This window comes from Gymnoscopelus braueri (assembly GCF_963280865.1).
Source record: "Gymnoscopelus braueri genome assembly, chromosome: 3".
Lineage (NCBI taxonomy): Eukaryota > Metazoa > Chordata > Actinopteri > Myctophiformes > Myctophidae > Gymnoscopelus > Gymnoscopelus braueri.
Window position 1 is genome coordinate 25792794 of NC_137612.1, and position 14781 is coordinate 25807574.

A 14781-nucleotide genomic window follows, 5' to 3' on the forward strand; every position below is an offset into this window, starting at 1 on the left:
GTGTGTGTGTGTGTGTGTGTGTGTGTGTGTGTGTGTGTGTGTGTGTGTGTGTGTGTGTGTGTGTGTGTGAGAGTAGAGAGATAGAGACAGAGTGAGAGAGAGAGACGAGGACTGATCTCTCACGGTTTCCAATTAAATGTCTCATTTACCCACTAATTCTTCTTATTCAGAGGAGCATTTGTTCAGATTTGCTGCGGCAGGATTACAATTTTAAAGTGGTAATGGAGGGGGGAATGCCTCTGCCATCGCATTTAGGCATAGCTCAGGGACGATAATGGGCATAATTTCTAGTAGATAACTTTCCCATAATAAAAGGAAGAAATAAAAAATGCTTTTCTAAATCAATGTGTGGGAGAGTGATATAAGTGATGGCTATATGCACATATAATTTATAGGTGTTTGGCCAACATTGATAAGATGTGTTAACAAGCTCAGAGGTTGGGTGTGTGCGTGTGTGTGTGTGTGTGTGTGTGTGTGTGTGTGTGTGTGTGTGTGTGTGTGTGTGTGTGTGTGTGTGTGTGTGTGTGTGTGAATCTGTTTGGCTCCGTTAATGAGTTTTTGCATGCATTACAACATGCATGGATACGTTTTGTGTGTGTGTGTGTGTGTGTGTGTGTGTGTGTGTGTGTGTGTGTGTGTGTGTGTGTGTGTGTGTGTGTGTGTGTGTGTGTGTGTGTGTGTGTGAGTGCCTGCATGCGTGTTCTACATATGCAGGGGTGCGGCAGTCACCTTACTGAGCAGTCGGTCGCTGACACTGCGCGCTAGCTGCTGGGTCTCTGCAATCTGGTCTGCCACCCGTTTCTGTTCGTTCAATTTCTCTGCCAGCATCTCCAGCTCGGTGAGAGCCAATTGTAGAGGCAGGCGATCTACGTGGCCCTTAGGGGTGTTCTTCAACATGTCCTAAAAGAAAAACAAACAGACATGATTATTACATATAGAGAGCTGCTGTAAGGCTGCTTCTATACATGTCTACAAGGCAAAGTTTTGTTTCCCTTGTGTAATCACCAGCCTTGTTTACTGTCTGATAGCAGTCATTGTTTTCTATTGTTGTGATTTGAACTACGCTGTACCGTACAATTCATCTATGAAAGGTGATAAACACTTATTGATTGTTGACAAAAAAGGTCCAAGACGTACTGCTTAACTCCCTAGTGGTGTGGACTGCAGACCCGCAAGGAAAGAATTACATGGCATTCTGTCTTCAATGAATAAATATCAGTATTTTATTTTGAGCAAGGCAACAGCATGACCTAATAGGGCTTCATCAGGGTCTAGACATATTGATTGTCATTCTAATAATTATCATATATAATTGTGTAATATGTGCAGTACATTAATATTAATATTATTAATAATAATAATCTTTATTTAGCACCTTTCAAACTGTTAAAAAGTGCTTTACAAAAGAAACAAAAAAGGAAAAAAAGGAAAATAATACATTAAGCTGTCTATTAGGTACCCCCAGTAAACGAAAGTGTTTGCATTCTCCAGCCACGGATCTCGTAACATTTAATAAAACAACTTTGTGTTTAGTTTCACTTTCATTGAGCACCAGATGGGTGGTATCTGCAGCATCAGGCCTCTTCAGAAGACATCAGAGAAGTTGTCAATCACAGAGACATATGGTACATTACATTGATTTACCTACGTGATTGTCTAAAGTTTTTGGCATTTGTTGTATCTGACATCTAAGAAGAGTAGATACAAAAATGTGTATTCAACTGTACAGTAGGTATGCATGGCTTAATGTATGATTTAATTCAATATACTTCCTCTTTGGAGTGCTAAGTGTAAAGCACGGAGAAAATGCCTGATTCACATTCATAACTTATCTTTTGAATTCATGGATAATCAATGCCTACTGGGGGATGAAATGAGTCACTGCAGTTCTGGCAAGTAGAGTTAAAATCTAAGCCTTTGCAAAGAATTCAAAGTGGAGCAGTCAAGGCAAATTTATTTTTATAATGCCAAATAAAAAAATTAACTCATTGCACTTTACTTGTAAATCAAGACTATATTCTTTCATTTACAGAGACCCTACACTTCCTCCTCCGTGATTGGGGGGGAGACAGAATGTTGCAATAATAACAATAACAACTAAAATAACAGCTATAGTCTCTATACTACGAACAACACAAATATGACCTTGACCTTGGGATCACTGGGACGGCACTAAAGTGGTTCTCCTCCTACCTGACTGAATGGACCTCCTACCAGGTTTCTTGGAAAGGTACCCTCTACTTGGCCCACTACTTTTTCCCTTTGCACCAAGCTCTCCTATCACTGTTATGTTGATGACAATCAGCTATTTTGTTCTTTCCCTCCCTCCCCCTGGCACACATGTTGAAGTGTGCATCGCTGAATGCCTGGCTGACATCTCATAGTAGATGTCTTCCCACAAGCTCCCACAAGCAGAGATAAACAGAGAATTGTCTTCTTCCCGGGAAAGCCCTGCCGTCTGCAGGATCTTTCCATTTCTATTGACAACTCCCAAGTGGCTTCTGTTCCAAATGCTAAGATTCTAGGTGAGGTGAGGTACTGGACAGTCATCTCTCCTTCAAGACCCAAATTGCAACGATCACTTGATCCAGTAGGCTTACAGGATCAAGTTATCTTACAAATCTTATCTTACAAATGTACATCCGAAGGATCAAACAACATCCGAAGGATCAGACCGTTCCTCACCAAGGATACTGCTCAGCTCCCTATCCAGGCTTCTGTCATCTCCAGGCATGTCTATTGCAGTAGGTATACAGTATTTTTGGGTGTTACACTGACATGCTCCCTGGAGCCTTTCTAACAGTGGCATAGCTAGACTCTCAGAGGCCCAGGGGTGAAGCACTCAAGGGGCACTTCTAATACAACTTTTTTGTTTGTTTAATTCACAACTGTAAAATAGCTGATATCCTATCATAACCATCCACAAAACAAGCTTATTCTGAAGGACACAAAAGATAAAGCAGGTTGACAGTCACAATACACTAGACTAAGCAAGGACAGCACACGTCACACTACATGCATCGATTAGCCAATGGTGCAGCACCACCGCTGATGGACAATGACAGACTGTGTGAAGTGACCCGGCACCATGCCTTTATACACAGGGAAAAAATAACCAAAAGAGTAAAGCGCTTGGGTGGCACAGTGCTTAAGTGCCTGCCCACCACCGCAGATGCTGGGGGTTTGAATCCACCGCGGTGCATCTGGCTTTGTCGAGCGCCTATACGAACACAATTGGCCCATGTTCATGTTAGGGGGAGGGAAGCCAGGCGGGGAGGGTGATATTTGTCACTGCATGTATTCCTACAGGCTGGGGCGGCACCTGGGGGAGTGTGTGTGTGTGTGTGTGTGTGCGCGGGGGGGGCTCTATGTCCTACCGGCGGGCGCCCCTCACTGACAGGTGAGTCAGTAGGATACAACAGCAGTGATAACACAAAAATGTGTGTGTGGAAGAATTAATTGGCATAACGACTAAATTGGGGAGAAGAAAAATAATTAAAAGATGAATTGACAAGCTATGGTTGACTAATGAGTTCTCTTCTTAAGCAGTTGCAATGAAATACAATTTACTAATTTCTCACCAAATATTCTATTGAAACTCCAAACATTAACAGATAAAGTAGACACGGAACTACAATGTTAGAACGTTACAACTACGCGTCTTTCCCTGTGTCTTTCCCCGTCTCTCTCTCCCTGTTTCCTGTCCATCTTCACTGTATACTACAAGCTCCCAGAACCGCGGTATGACAGTAAAGCTGCCGTCGCCTGGTGGTCAAATCTTGGATAGCAGGACTTCCGCATTTAAAGCGCTTCTGCGCATGCTTCAACCGTTTGAAACCCTAGTGCACCTGCTCGGTGCTGAAGTCTTCCGCATTCGAGCAAAATTTGGTGCTCAAATCAAGAAAAATTTGGAAGTGCAACTTTCATTGAAATGAATAGGTGGGGGCGGGGCGGGGCCGTCCGCCCTCTAGATTAACTCTATAGCTGAATTCCAATCCGCCAAACTCGGTCACTCGCTCACTCTCCTCGCGTCCTCCACTCGCTTCTAAGCCCCGCCCCTGCGAGGAGGAGAGGATTAAATGTGAGGACGGAGTGGTCGACCGTTGGCCTCACAGGTTCGGAATGCACTCTAGCGTCATTTCAAAGCCACGGCAAAATCCGCGATCACTTATGACATCTCATACAGCTGAATTACATCATATTCAGTCCACATAAATAAATACAATACATTATTTTAAACATAATCTTTGTCATAGTCATTTATAGTAGTCCGTGCATTCAGGCATGCACATTCAGAAATTAACTATCAGCTTTTGAGACAGAAGAAGTGTGCACAATAGCCTATATTACAATGTATATATTGTATTATGCTTTATATCATACAACGCAATAAAGCCAGTGGCTTGTTGCGGTCTTTTCAGTTACTTTATCAGCTGAAACTCTATAATTCAGCATTAAATGTGTGTCTTCATTTAAGAGGGGGGGGGGGGGGTCGAGCCTACACTTCATGTACACTCGCTGCATGCGGACTCGGAGAGCCGACTCGGCTCCTCCACTCGCCTCCTCCAAGAAGCAAATGAACAATTGGGCCCAAACTATTTCCGGGTCAAGCTGGAGTGACAGAGTGGGAGTGAGTGAGTGGCCGAGATTTTCGGTATTGGAATTTGGCTTATGGTATACTATCAATAAAGGCAAAAAAGCCCCAAAAATATCTTTTTTTAAAAAAGGGGGGGAGGCTTAGCTAAGAAACAAAACATCCAGGAAAAAGGAAATAAGGGGGAGGGAGGCCGGGGGAGGAGGGTGATCTTTGTCATCACCTGTCAGCAGGGAATTGTAGGATGGAAGCACTACGTCCTCCCGGTGGGGACTCCTCACTTGCAGGTGATCCAGTAAGGTACACAAAGAGGGTAAAATAAATGCTTCTCTTAAGTTCGTCAACCCTGAGGAGAACTATTCTGTCGTGGCTAAGAGTTGTGCGGACTCCCCCTTCTTACCATCCTGTCGTTTTTTGACTAGGTTTCATGTGATTTACCGGTACTCGGATTTCAAAAATCGCTCTAGATAATAGCTAATTTATACAGAATTGTTTCTACAGTAAATGCCTAAATTGTATTTGTAATTTGTTATCCAACTTGCAACACTCCTGTAATGGTACGTGAGGTCTGACTTTATGCATTTCGTTGTTATCCATTATCGATTTCCAGGATTTCATTTTTGATACTTATGGACATTGCTGCCAAGCTTTGGACCCTACACCGAGTTTCCCATATTGAGCTTGCTTCAGTTTAATAACAGTAGCCTTGAGAACACAAAATTAAAAACAAACCACAGCATGTACCTGCAGGAGGAGAATGAATTGAGGGAATCTCTGAATGGGCTTCACCATTAAGCCATACAGGGTGATCCGGTCAACACTGGATGCTTGTTTCTTCTGAAAGAGAGTTAAAGATAGAGAGTTGGAGAGAGAGAGAGAGAATCAGGTCAAGAGGTGAGTAGAATGTGGAAGAAGAGAGATTTCTCCTGACAGAAAGCAGAAGGAATGTTTCTCCTGCTTTGATAGGAGCAGGATAGATAGAATACCCTGTGGATCTTCAGTTGTGTGGGAGCGTGCCTTGGCACGTACAGTAAGTTAGTGATATCAGGGCACGTATGCCAAAGGAAGCGGTTTGTGTGTATGTGTGCGTTCATGCCTGCATGTGCGTGCATGTAACACGTAGAAGCGTGGGTTCGGGTCACTGCACAGAAAGCTATATTGCAGTGGTGAGCATTATCGCGCTTTATCACAAAAAAAGCATAAAATATGTGCAACGTTGACAGGTTCAGTATAATGGCAAATCGTCAGATGCATCGGGTGCATTTAGTAGATGGGAGGGATGCACTGCAGTATGAGGCAGAAGTGGAAGGAGAAATAAATATGTGTTATGGACTGTAATGTGCTTTAACACTGCATCTTTTCCTGGAGTGCACAAAAGCACGCGACAGCTATATGTATAAAAGTGTATAAAGATACCAGTCATTGTCATGGCTTGGCATTTACCCAGAGTGACTTCAAATGACAGCAGGTAGGGTTTAATTGTCCAGCTCAAGGACATTTTGACAGGGCACCTAGCTGTTGATGGACACACACTGGGCGTTGAATAGATTGAACGTGTGACCTTTTAGACACTACACCATCTCTCTAAATGGTAACTTTAAATAGTCACATTGGCCTTTGCATTTATTCCAGGTTCTTGTGTACAATGTTAGCACACTGTTATTTCTCTGTGATCTAGCAAACATTTTGCTTTTTTGTTTTCAGGCAACTGTAATACACAAATTTAATTGCTGTTACAGTTTTTATTGGTTCGTAATTTGAGCAGCCCGTAGACTGATTTAACCACCAATTACGACTACAACAGTGAAATAAAAATAATAAATATTTTAAGGGTAACTAATAGGCATCATTCAACACAATCAGATTATGGCATGTGAGAATTGTTCATTCTGGTATGGGAGAGGCTTGGTTAAGTCATCCTGACAGTTAAGCCTAATTTAAACTGTGTAAGACAAGCAATGGCTAAGGCTCATAGCTTGGGGTATTTATACTCAATACTCACTGACAAGGATGACAGACGTTCCAAATTACGTCAATGAGCCAAAAAATCTGGCTCACACTCACAAGGGTCGTCCTACACAGTATAAATAAGGCTCTATGCCTTTAAAGTATTATACTCAGTGAACGCATTCAACACAATCAACACCACAGAGAGCACAGAACAGTCTCCTCCCCACCACATTTTAGATAGAGAGAGGAGAGGAGTGGAGAGGAGAGGAGAGGAGAGAGAGAGAGAGAGAGAGAGAGAGAGAGAGAGAGAGAGAGAGACAGACAGAGAGACAGAGAGACAGAGAGACAGATAGAGAGAGAGAGAGAGATGTAACATATCTCCGCCAGCCAGGCCAGGTAGAATTCCATATTTGGGCAACTTTGTGGTATTAGTCATCTATAACGTAAGTATGACATGACTCTTTGTATTTTGGCAAGGTTTCAGCCTGATCTAACCGCTAATGACTACCATTAGAAACTTAAAGAAGAATATGTGAAAAAGCAAATGCATGGAGCTACCTCCTTGGCCTACTGTCAATGTGCACAACAAATCTGGTGCTGATCGGCCTGCCGTTTGTGAGATTAGCCCCGGAAAGCCAGACAATCAAACAGGGGAGAACACATAATGTTTCCCCCTTGCCTTCAGCCTGGCAGAGATATATAAAGAATTAAAAAAAAGAAGAAAAGCGATGGGATAAAGTAATCCACCAAATACTTCATGAATCTCACCTTCAAGAACTCCAGAAAGGCAGGCTTGGACATGCACGCCTTTTTAATGAGCGCCATGGCATTGGTGAAGTTGTTCACATAATCGCTGTACACATCGAGCACCATGGACTTGGAAAACTAGATGGAAACAAAGAATAATTCATAGAAATAATTTAGTCCACATTGCTTTTGGATATTTTTGCACATGAAAATGTAAGAAAAATGTGTCCTCTGCAATTACCCAACCACTTAAACCCTCTATTCTTAGTGAAACTGACCTGAATGCACTTCCTTCTAAATCGAATCTCTTCGTCAGCAATAGCAGATCTACAAGCTCACAACGCATCGCAACATGAGCTTGTAGATCAACTATTTCTTTCCTCCCGGTATAGGGAGCGTTAGGTTGAAGTGCTTAGGCGCAGTGGGTGGTATCAATACAGCATCCGGTGAACAGTAAGGGGTTAAGTGCTGCTCAGGGACACTTCGACACATAGACTGGGCAATCGGGGGGGGGGGGGGGGGGTATGGCCAGATAAACAGCCGCCAACAGCTGTTTATCTGAAACATTGTGTAAATGAAATCCCTGGAGATAATACAAGCCCTATAGCCAGAGGGTCCAGTGGTCTGTCATGTTGGATTATTTGTCTGTGACATCCATGTATTTTCCTCTGATATATTGGACATTCAGTCAAAGTCAGAGAAGGGCCAATCTAGAAATTGCACTTTCAGGAAAAAAAACATAGGTCATTTCAGTGTTAGGAGAGACTACAGGATAGCCCTTTACGTATCTAACATTTGACCTGATCTGATACAGACCATGATACCTTCACAAGCCATTTGAAGACTATGAGCAATCTATGAGTATACAACAACATGTGCATACTGTATGCATGTATACAGTATGTGTCTGTGCTGTGTGTACACAGTAAAATCCTGTGCAAATGTAACCTTACGGGTCCATTTGGTTACACTCTCAGTTACAAATCTATTAATCTCTCAAGATCAGCACCACTGCCTTAAACATGTAGTGTTGTTGTTAGTAGGAATAAACACTGAGGATTTTACTGTGTTTATGTACTGCATGTGTGTATGTACAGTAGCTGTACATCAATGTGTCTGCATGTGTGCCTGCATGTATGTGTATGTGAGGCCTGCCTATAATGGGGAAGACATTAATTCTCTCTCCTTTCAATTAAACCCACGCAGGGCACTGCTGGCAGCAGTCCGACGCGTCAGGAAAATGAGAGAATCGCAAATTGGTGAATCCAAATTAACCCTTCACCTTCCACAGGGAGCCAGCACCATATCCCTCCTGTCACAGTGAGGGCCATTACCAAACATTACTGCTGGCCCCAGAGGCTGACAAATGCATGGCCACATGAAAAGGGAAAAATCGATGAGGAGCACCATCACAGTTCCACCGGCCCTCTCTTTCAGCGAGGACTCATTTGGTGGCCCGAACCCGTGAATATCAATTGAACAACACTATAATGACCGACTGAGAGGGAGAGGGTCGAAATGTGGCCCGTCTAATAGACAAATAAAGAGCGGGCCTTATGGATGAGCACACTGCTGAGGGTCTTAACTGAAAGCTCATACGTAACACTACCATTTTGTTGCCAGAAATCTGTAAATGTGTATAAAAGATCCCATTGGATGTGGTGGTGATATTCATCACAGCTATAATTGACTCCATGTTTGGGGTAAACTACTCCTGCACAGTCTAAAACCTGTACCTTGTCATAATGCTGGTAGTGGTGAGATGCTGTTTTAATGTTAGATAGAAAAGGCAAGAAAAAACTGAGCCCCTTTACCTGGCAAACAAGTTCTTGATTGCATTTTATACAGTACACCGGCAGAGGCAGAATACAAACACTCACACATGTGTGCAAACATACTGTAACCAAAGCACAAATAAATCTCCAATTTTCATTTTCATTTCACAGACATGTAGAAATGTGGCATACACACACACACACACACACACACAGAGACACTAACCGAAGCGACAAATAAGTCTCCAATTTTCTCGCTGCTGTCCCACTCAGCCACACGCGAAGCCAGCGCAATCTGGAACATGGAATGACACTGCGTGATCTCCCACAGTCTGAAGAATATAGGCCTGATTTTCCTTGGGCTCAGGATTCGGGGATCAGCTTCCATCAAGGGTCTGTGGTACTCCTGATGAGATTGAGATAGAAAATGCAGTTATTTTTTAAGGTGTCAATGTTGTTTATGCATGCATGGGTAATAAAGTGTGTGTGTGTGTGTGTGTGTGTGTGTGTGTGTGTGTGTGTGTGTGTGTGTGTGTGTGTGTGTGTGTGTGTGTGTGTGTGTGTGTGTGTGTGTGTGTGTGTGTGTGTGTGTGTGTGTGTGTGTGTGTGTGTGTGCGCGCACGTGCGTGCGTGTGTGTGTGCACATCAGTGAATTAGTAGTATGTGTGGGTGTGTTTGCGGCGAGTGGACAGTATATCCTCCATCTCAAAGGTTGTTCCAGACAGTAAAAACAAAAGAAAAGAACAGACCGACAAAAAGAACAAAAGAATGTGATCGCTCAGCTCTAGAGAGATTTACACTACACAGTCACAGTATATAGAAAACTAGTCTACTGTCTACTGAACACACTCTGCATCACAACAGTGTCTAACACTCAAGGTGAAATGTAATAATGAATGGCAGAATGATAATGGCTAAAGACAAGTCCCAGCAGAGGCAACATCAGCTGGATGCAGGGCTACTGATTGACTCGTCAGCCCCCTTGGGAATTATGAATGTAGACCTGAAATGAGTTTATTTATGTGAAAATAAAGAAAGAAGTCTCTGGAGACAAGTGAAATGGCTTTTCATGTGAACATATTGATAGTGTTGTTGTGTACAAGTTGAACATGAAGCCGAAAGGAAAATAACCAATAGCATTAAACTAATCTACTTGAACCACAATGGGATGGACAGGTGGTTATTTATATTGTTTATTTACAAGCCGATCGACCATAAATCCATCATGGCAATATAATCATTGACATAAAGATTATGCACAGGCGGCCAAACTTAAGGCAACAATTGTGTAATCTGTTTTTCTTTTAGCAATTCTATATATTTTTAAAGAAGTTCGTTGTCTATTTCAGCCTGAGGCCTTTTGCCTTTCATATTCATTCTATCCAGAGAGTCACTATTTACCACTTGGCTAGACTTGCTGAATAACAAGACCCAATTCAAAGGGGCCGAATAGGAAATGTATAAAACAAACCCTTTGTGTCATTCGACAACAAAAGGTCTAACCACTGTGTCTTGACAGCAAGAGAATTCACTGCACATTGATTTCTGTTGTATCCATTTGGGCAGGCCTTTCTTTTTGCTTTTCTCGGTGAGGAGATAACAATAATCTCTTTTGCATGCCAAAAAAACAAGGGATTAAAGAGAAAGGACCGAACTCTATACTCTCTCGCTCTATCTCTCTCCCTCAGCATCTGCACAACGCCTCAGGAGCAAGCAAAGCTGTTTCATCAAAATTATTTACGCCAAGACACCCAGGTAATTTGATGGATATCACTGCTTTTAACTCGTAACGCCTACACTGTGAAGGTATTGCACATGGCAGAGAAGAGGGGTGATGGTTTGGGCTTTGGTTGTGGTGGGGGGCCTTCTCACCTGCAGGATCCTCCTGAGAGACTCCAGGTAGCTGCGTTCGCTCTGAATGATGGAGCCCAGGATATGGCGTCTGACAACCTGGGAAGACACAGGCAAGGACCTGTCAGGATAATTCAGGCACCTTAAGAGGACATGATGGTGACGGGAGGGGAGGGGGGGGCAGGTTGAGGCGCTGCTGGGTGCGGTGTGGTTCCAGTTAAGCAGAGAACAGGTTGATGGATGGCACTATAATCATGTGTTTGTCACAGGGAGGTAAAGGACTTGAAGCAGGGTAGCTCACTATGAAGGAGGCTCCCGTTGTTTCAGAGCTTAATGGTAGAGGTTTTAAACATTGACATGAAAGGAGCTGGGGTTTTCTTTGGATTCAATAAAACTCAGTGTCTCTCCAGACAGCATTACCAGAATAGTACCTATAGAGATGTAAAAAAGAAAAATACAAAAGAGAGATAGGAGAGAGCAAATGCATCCACTTGAGTATGCACATAATAGCCCAGAGCATAGACTTGACACGCTGGAGTCTTATGTAAACTGTCTCTTCATGCAAATGCTTGGTACCTCGATATGTGCAGATACTACATGCATTATTTTACAAAGAAAGTAGCCTTTCACTTGAAATGAACAGTGAGCCATCAAGATCACATTATCACAATGATCTGTGCAGCAAATACCTATTGTACATCATAACCACGTCAAAGCATAATATGAAATAATGTTATAGTACATAATAAAAATGTCATGACTAAGACTATATGATTATTATTGGCTGTTGGGGTTCACTGAGTGAGGTTTTGAACATGAATTATTATTACACATTCCATTGTGTTCTCATTATAATTAAGTACAATGCTTCCTGGGGTGTATCACACACTGTAGTAGTAGTGCCCCTTCATGCATTTCTCCTGCATTTCTCTCAAATTAGTTCTGTAGTTGTTTTTTTAATGCTGCATAGAACAACCTAAATTATACAAAACACAGAATTAGCAACTAGCAGACCTGGTTTGACCAGACCATTCCGGGTTACTTTAGATGTTTGAAAATAGATTACAACTGTTCCTCTGCGGATTGAAGCAAAAGTATGGCGAGCACACTTGATTCGCACCTTGTTTTTAGTTTTTTTTATAATGTTCAAATAACACATGGTAATGCCTCAGGTGTTAAATGCTTAATTTATTCTCCATGATATGATGATTATATGATGGTGTCACTTGCTGAAATAGCACATCTACATGCTCACAATGTGTCAAATTGTGGTGTGAGCTTGTATACAGAATCTGCTATTTTCATTGTGCGAGACTGTGCTTGTAGATTTGCTATTTTTGGGGTGTGACACTGTGCTTGTAGATCTGGTATTTTCGGCACATGACACAGTGCTTGTCGATCTGCTATTTTTGCTGCATGACACCGATGTGAGATACCGGTGCACAACAAACTCTAAATCAGCCAGATCATGCACCTGTTGGCTGGTCAGCCCCTCTGGCATGGGGCACAGCTGTGGTGGAGGGTGCTTGAACTCTGATAGAGCCACGTCCAGGTACCCTGCATCATCGTCAAGGTCCTCTACAAAGGAGAGAGAGAGAGAGAGAGAGAGAGAGAGAGGGGAGAGAGGAGAGAGGAGAGAGAGAGAGAGAGAACGAGGAAAGAAACAGAGACACAAAGAGAGAGAGAGGTGAAGAGAGAGAAAGAGCATTCAGACCCCTCACAGCAGCTGGAGACATACTGTGACACGGAAGGTTTATTACCTCTAAAATAGGAAGAGACCTCTTTCTATACAAAACAAAAAACAAGAGAGAGAGCAAGAGAGAGAGAGAGACAGAGAAAGGCCCTAAGAGAAGAAAAGGAACTTTCAAAACAAACTATCTCTGTAGGAGCAAAGGGAGCACACAGACAGTCTGCAAAACCGTGCTCTGACACACTCACTTCTCTGCATGAGTACAAAGACCCTCATAAAAATCTCCACTTCACCCACAACCGTAAAGACACTGATACCAGAAGCACGCTTCGTTCCAATTAAAGACTTTGGAATGATAACAAGGGGTCTCGGTGAAAGGAATAGAATGCTTCCCAGCCAACCCCCCCGCCCCCCTTGATCCAACACTAAAATTAGCAACACTGGCCTCTTTACCTCGTCGTGATGGCTCTGAGATTCTGTTTGAGGCGTGAGGGGATTGATATCTGCGGTTTGTGGAGCTGCTCAACACTATTAATGGATGCTAATCTCACTCCATTGTTGGGCTTGGATTCCAAGGGTGTGAGCTATATCGTATCACGTGAGTTCCACAACACAACTCTTCTTTTGTTTTTTTAACTGACCACAACGTCTTTCTTTAATCTGGGTGAAGCAGCTTAACTTATTCTTGCATTGTTTTGGTTTTTTTCTGGGGGGGAAATCTATTCATTTAGAGCTATTCTTTCCCGCTGTTTTTTCCTCCAGTAATGCAGGGATTGGAAAAAGCAAATGGGGAGACTTTATCTTCAATCAGCTCGTAAACAATACTTTGATTTGGCAAACATCGCACACAAGCAGCTATCTAAGTCAAAGAATGAGTTCATATTGAGTTCACAAGACATTTTAAGCATCTCTTCTCATACAATCTGCATCGCTAAATAAAGTACGACCTTCAATGCACGAGGGCTAGCTGGCATAAGTTAGTTAAACAAAGAAAATGCTTGCAAAACTTTCACAGGCTTACCCGTTTGGTCTTTCTTGTGGAGGAAGGAGACCCGGCGCATGACGGCTATTTTGGTCTTCTCAATTCCATCCTTAGTTCCACTCTTGGCTGCCTTCATTAATTGCTGAACCTGGTTGAGAGGAGCGAGGAGGGCTGTCATTTCCCAAGGAAGAAGCTTTGCCTAAGAGTTAAGAGCCGAAAGTGGTACTCCGGATAATGGAACAGTGATTCAGAAACATGCAGCATTGCTCAATGTGGGGAGAATACAGTTGACCACAAGCCACCCCGCCCTGAGCATCACAGAGACCCTGCAACCAGACTCCACACACCCCAGAATACACTCATAGCGCTAGTATTTTTAAGTGATGCCACTTAAGGAAACTAGGTCATTAATTGGGAGCAACTTGCTGTGATGTTCATGGAAGTGAACAAGCAGAATACTATTTAGTAGTTAATGTGTCCCATAAACCTGTCCTCATACCACACGTCCATAGAATGGCTGACAAACATTAAGAAGGAGACGACGATAAAGTGTCTTTGGATCATGCAGCATACAGGCTACTTCATGCACATGCTTTGTACTGGCTGTATTAGTTCTACGCAAGACAAAATTGGTGCACTGTTACACAAAACTCTCTCTAAGTGATTTATTTCCCAGACCATCCTTGTATATTCCAGCAGCTGAAAGGAGAGCAAATCGTTGATCTTAAAAAATAAAAAATAAAATAATAATTGTCTTGGGGTTGATGAAAGGGACAGCAATAGAGCGGTGAACATGCAGTAAATAGTAGTAGTAGTGAAAATAGCAGTTCCTATTCCTATATTCTGGCTTTTGGCTTCCTAATTTGAAAACACTGGTAGAACTGCCATTGTTTAACAGCCAGTGAGGTACCTTGGTGTCACCGTTGTGCTTGCCGGCCAGCCTCATGGCCAGATCTCGTTTGGTCCTGGCACAACGCTCCCTCAGCCGACGCACTTCAGGGGGGAGCTACAGGTGACGTACGGAGGGGAGGAGAGGCGGATGGGTGAATGGTTTTGGCGTGGCGGGGTGAGGGGCACGTCACATTAAGTAAGCCAAAAGGGGAAGCATGGAAGGAAGGAAGGAAGACCGAGGGCGGAGGAAGACGACAGACAAGGGAAATGGAGGGTAAAAGTGATCAAGGCAAAACAGGCA

At 43.0% G+C, this 14781-nt stretch overlaps 1 protein-coding gene across 3 annotated transcripts in view; it reads right to left on the minus strand.

Annotated features, from left to right (window-relative positions):
- arhgef10la (Rho guanine nucleotide exchange factor (GEF) 10-like a) overlaps nt 1-14781 on the minus strand; it is a 186157-nt gene that overhangs the window by 136529 nt on the left and 34847 nt on the right. For 2 of the 3 annotated variants that reach the window (XM_080423025.1, XM_080423024.1), the window contains exons 7-14: nt 14500-14595; nt 13629-13737; nt 12392-12495; nt 10939-11016; nt 9293-9472; nt 7313-7429; nt 5339-5431; nt 730-900 (exon numbers count right to left, since the gene is read on the minus strand). In XM_080423025.1, the coding sequence (XP_080279151.1) occupies nt 730-900; nt 5339-5431; nt 7313-7429; nt 9293-9472; nt 10939-11016; nt 12392-12495; nt 13629-13737; nt 14500-14595 (948 nt within the window). The remainder of the gene's footprint in view (nt 1-729; nt 901-5338; nt 5432-7312; nt 7430-9292; nt 9473-10938; nt 11017-12391; nt 12496-13628; nt 13738-14499; nt 14596-14781) is intronic. The other variant, XM_080423026.1, reaches the window with a different exon arrangement.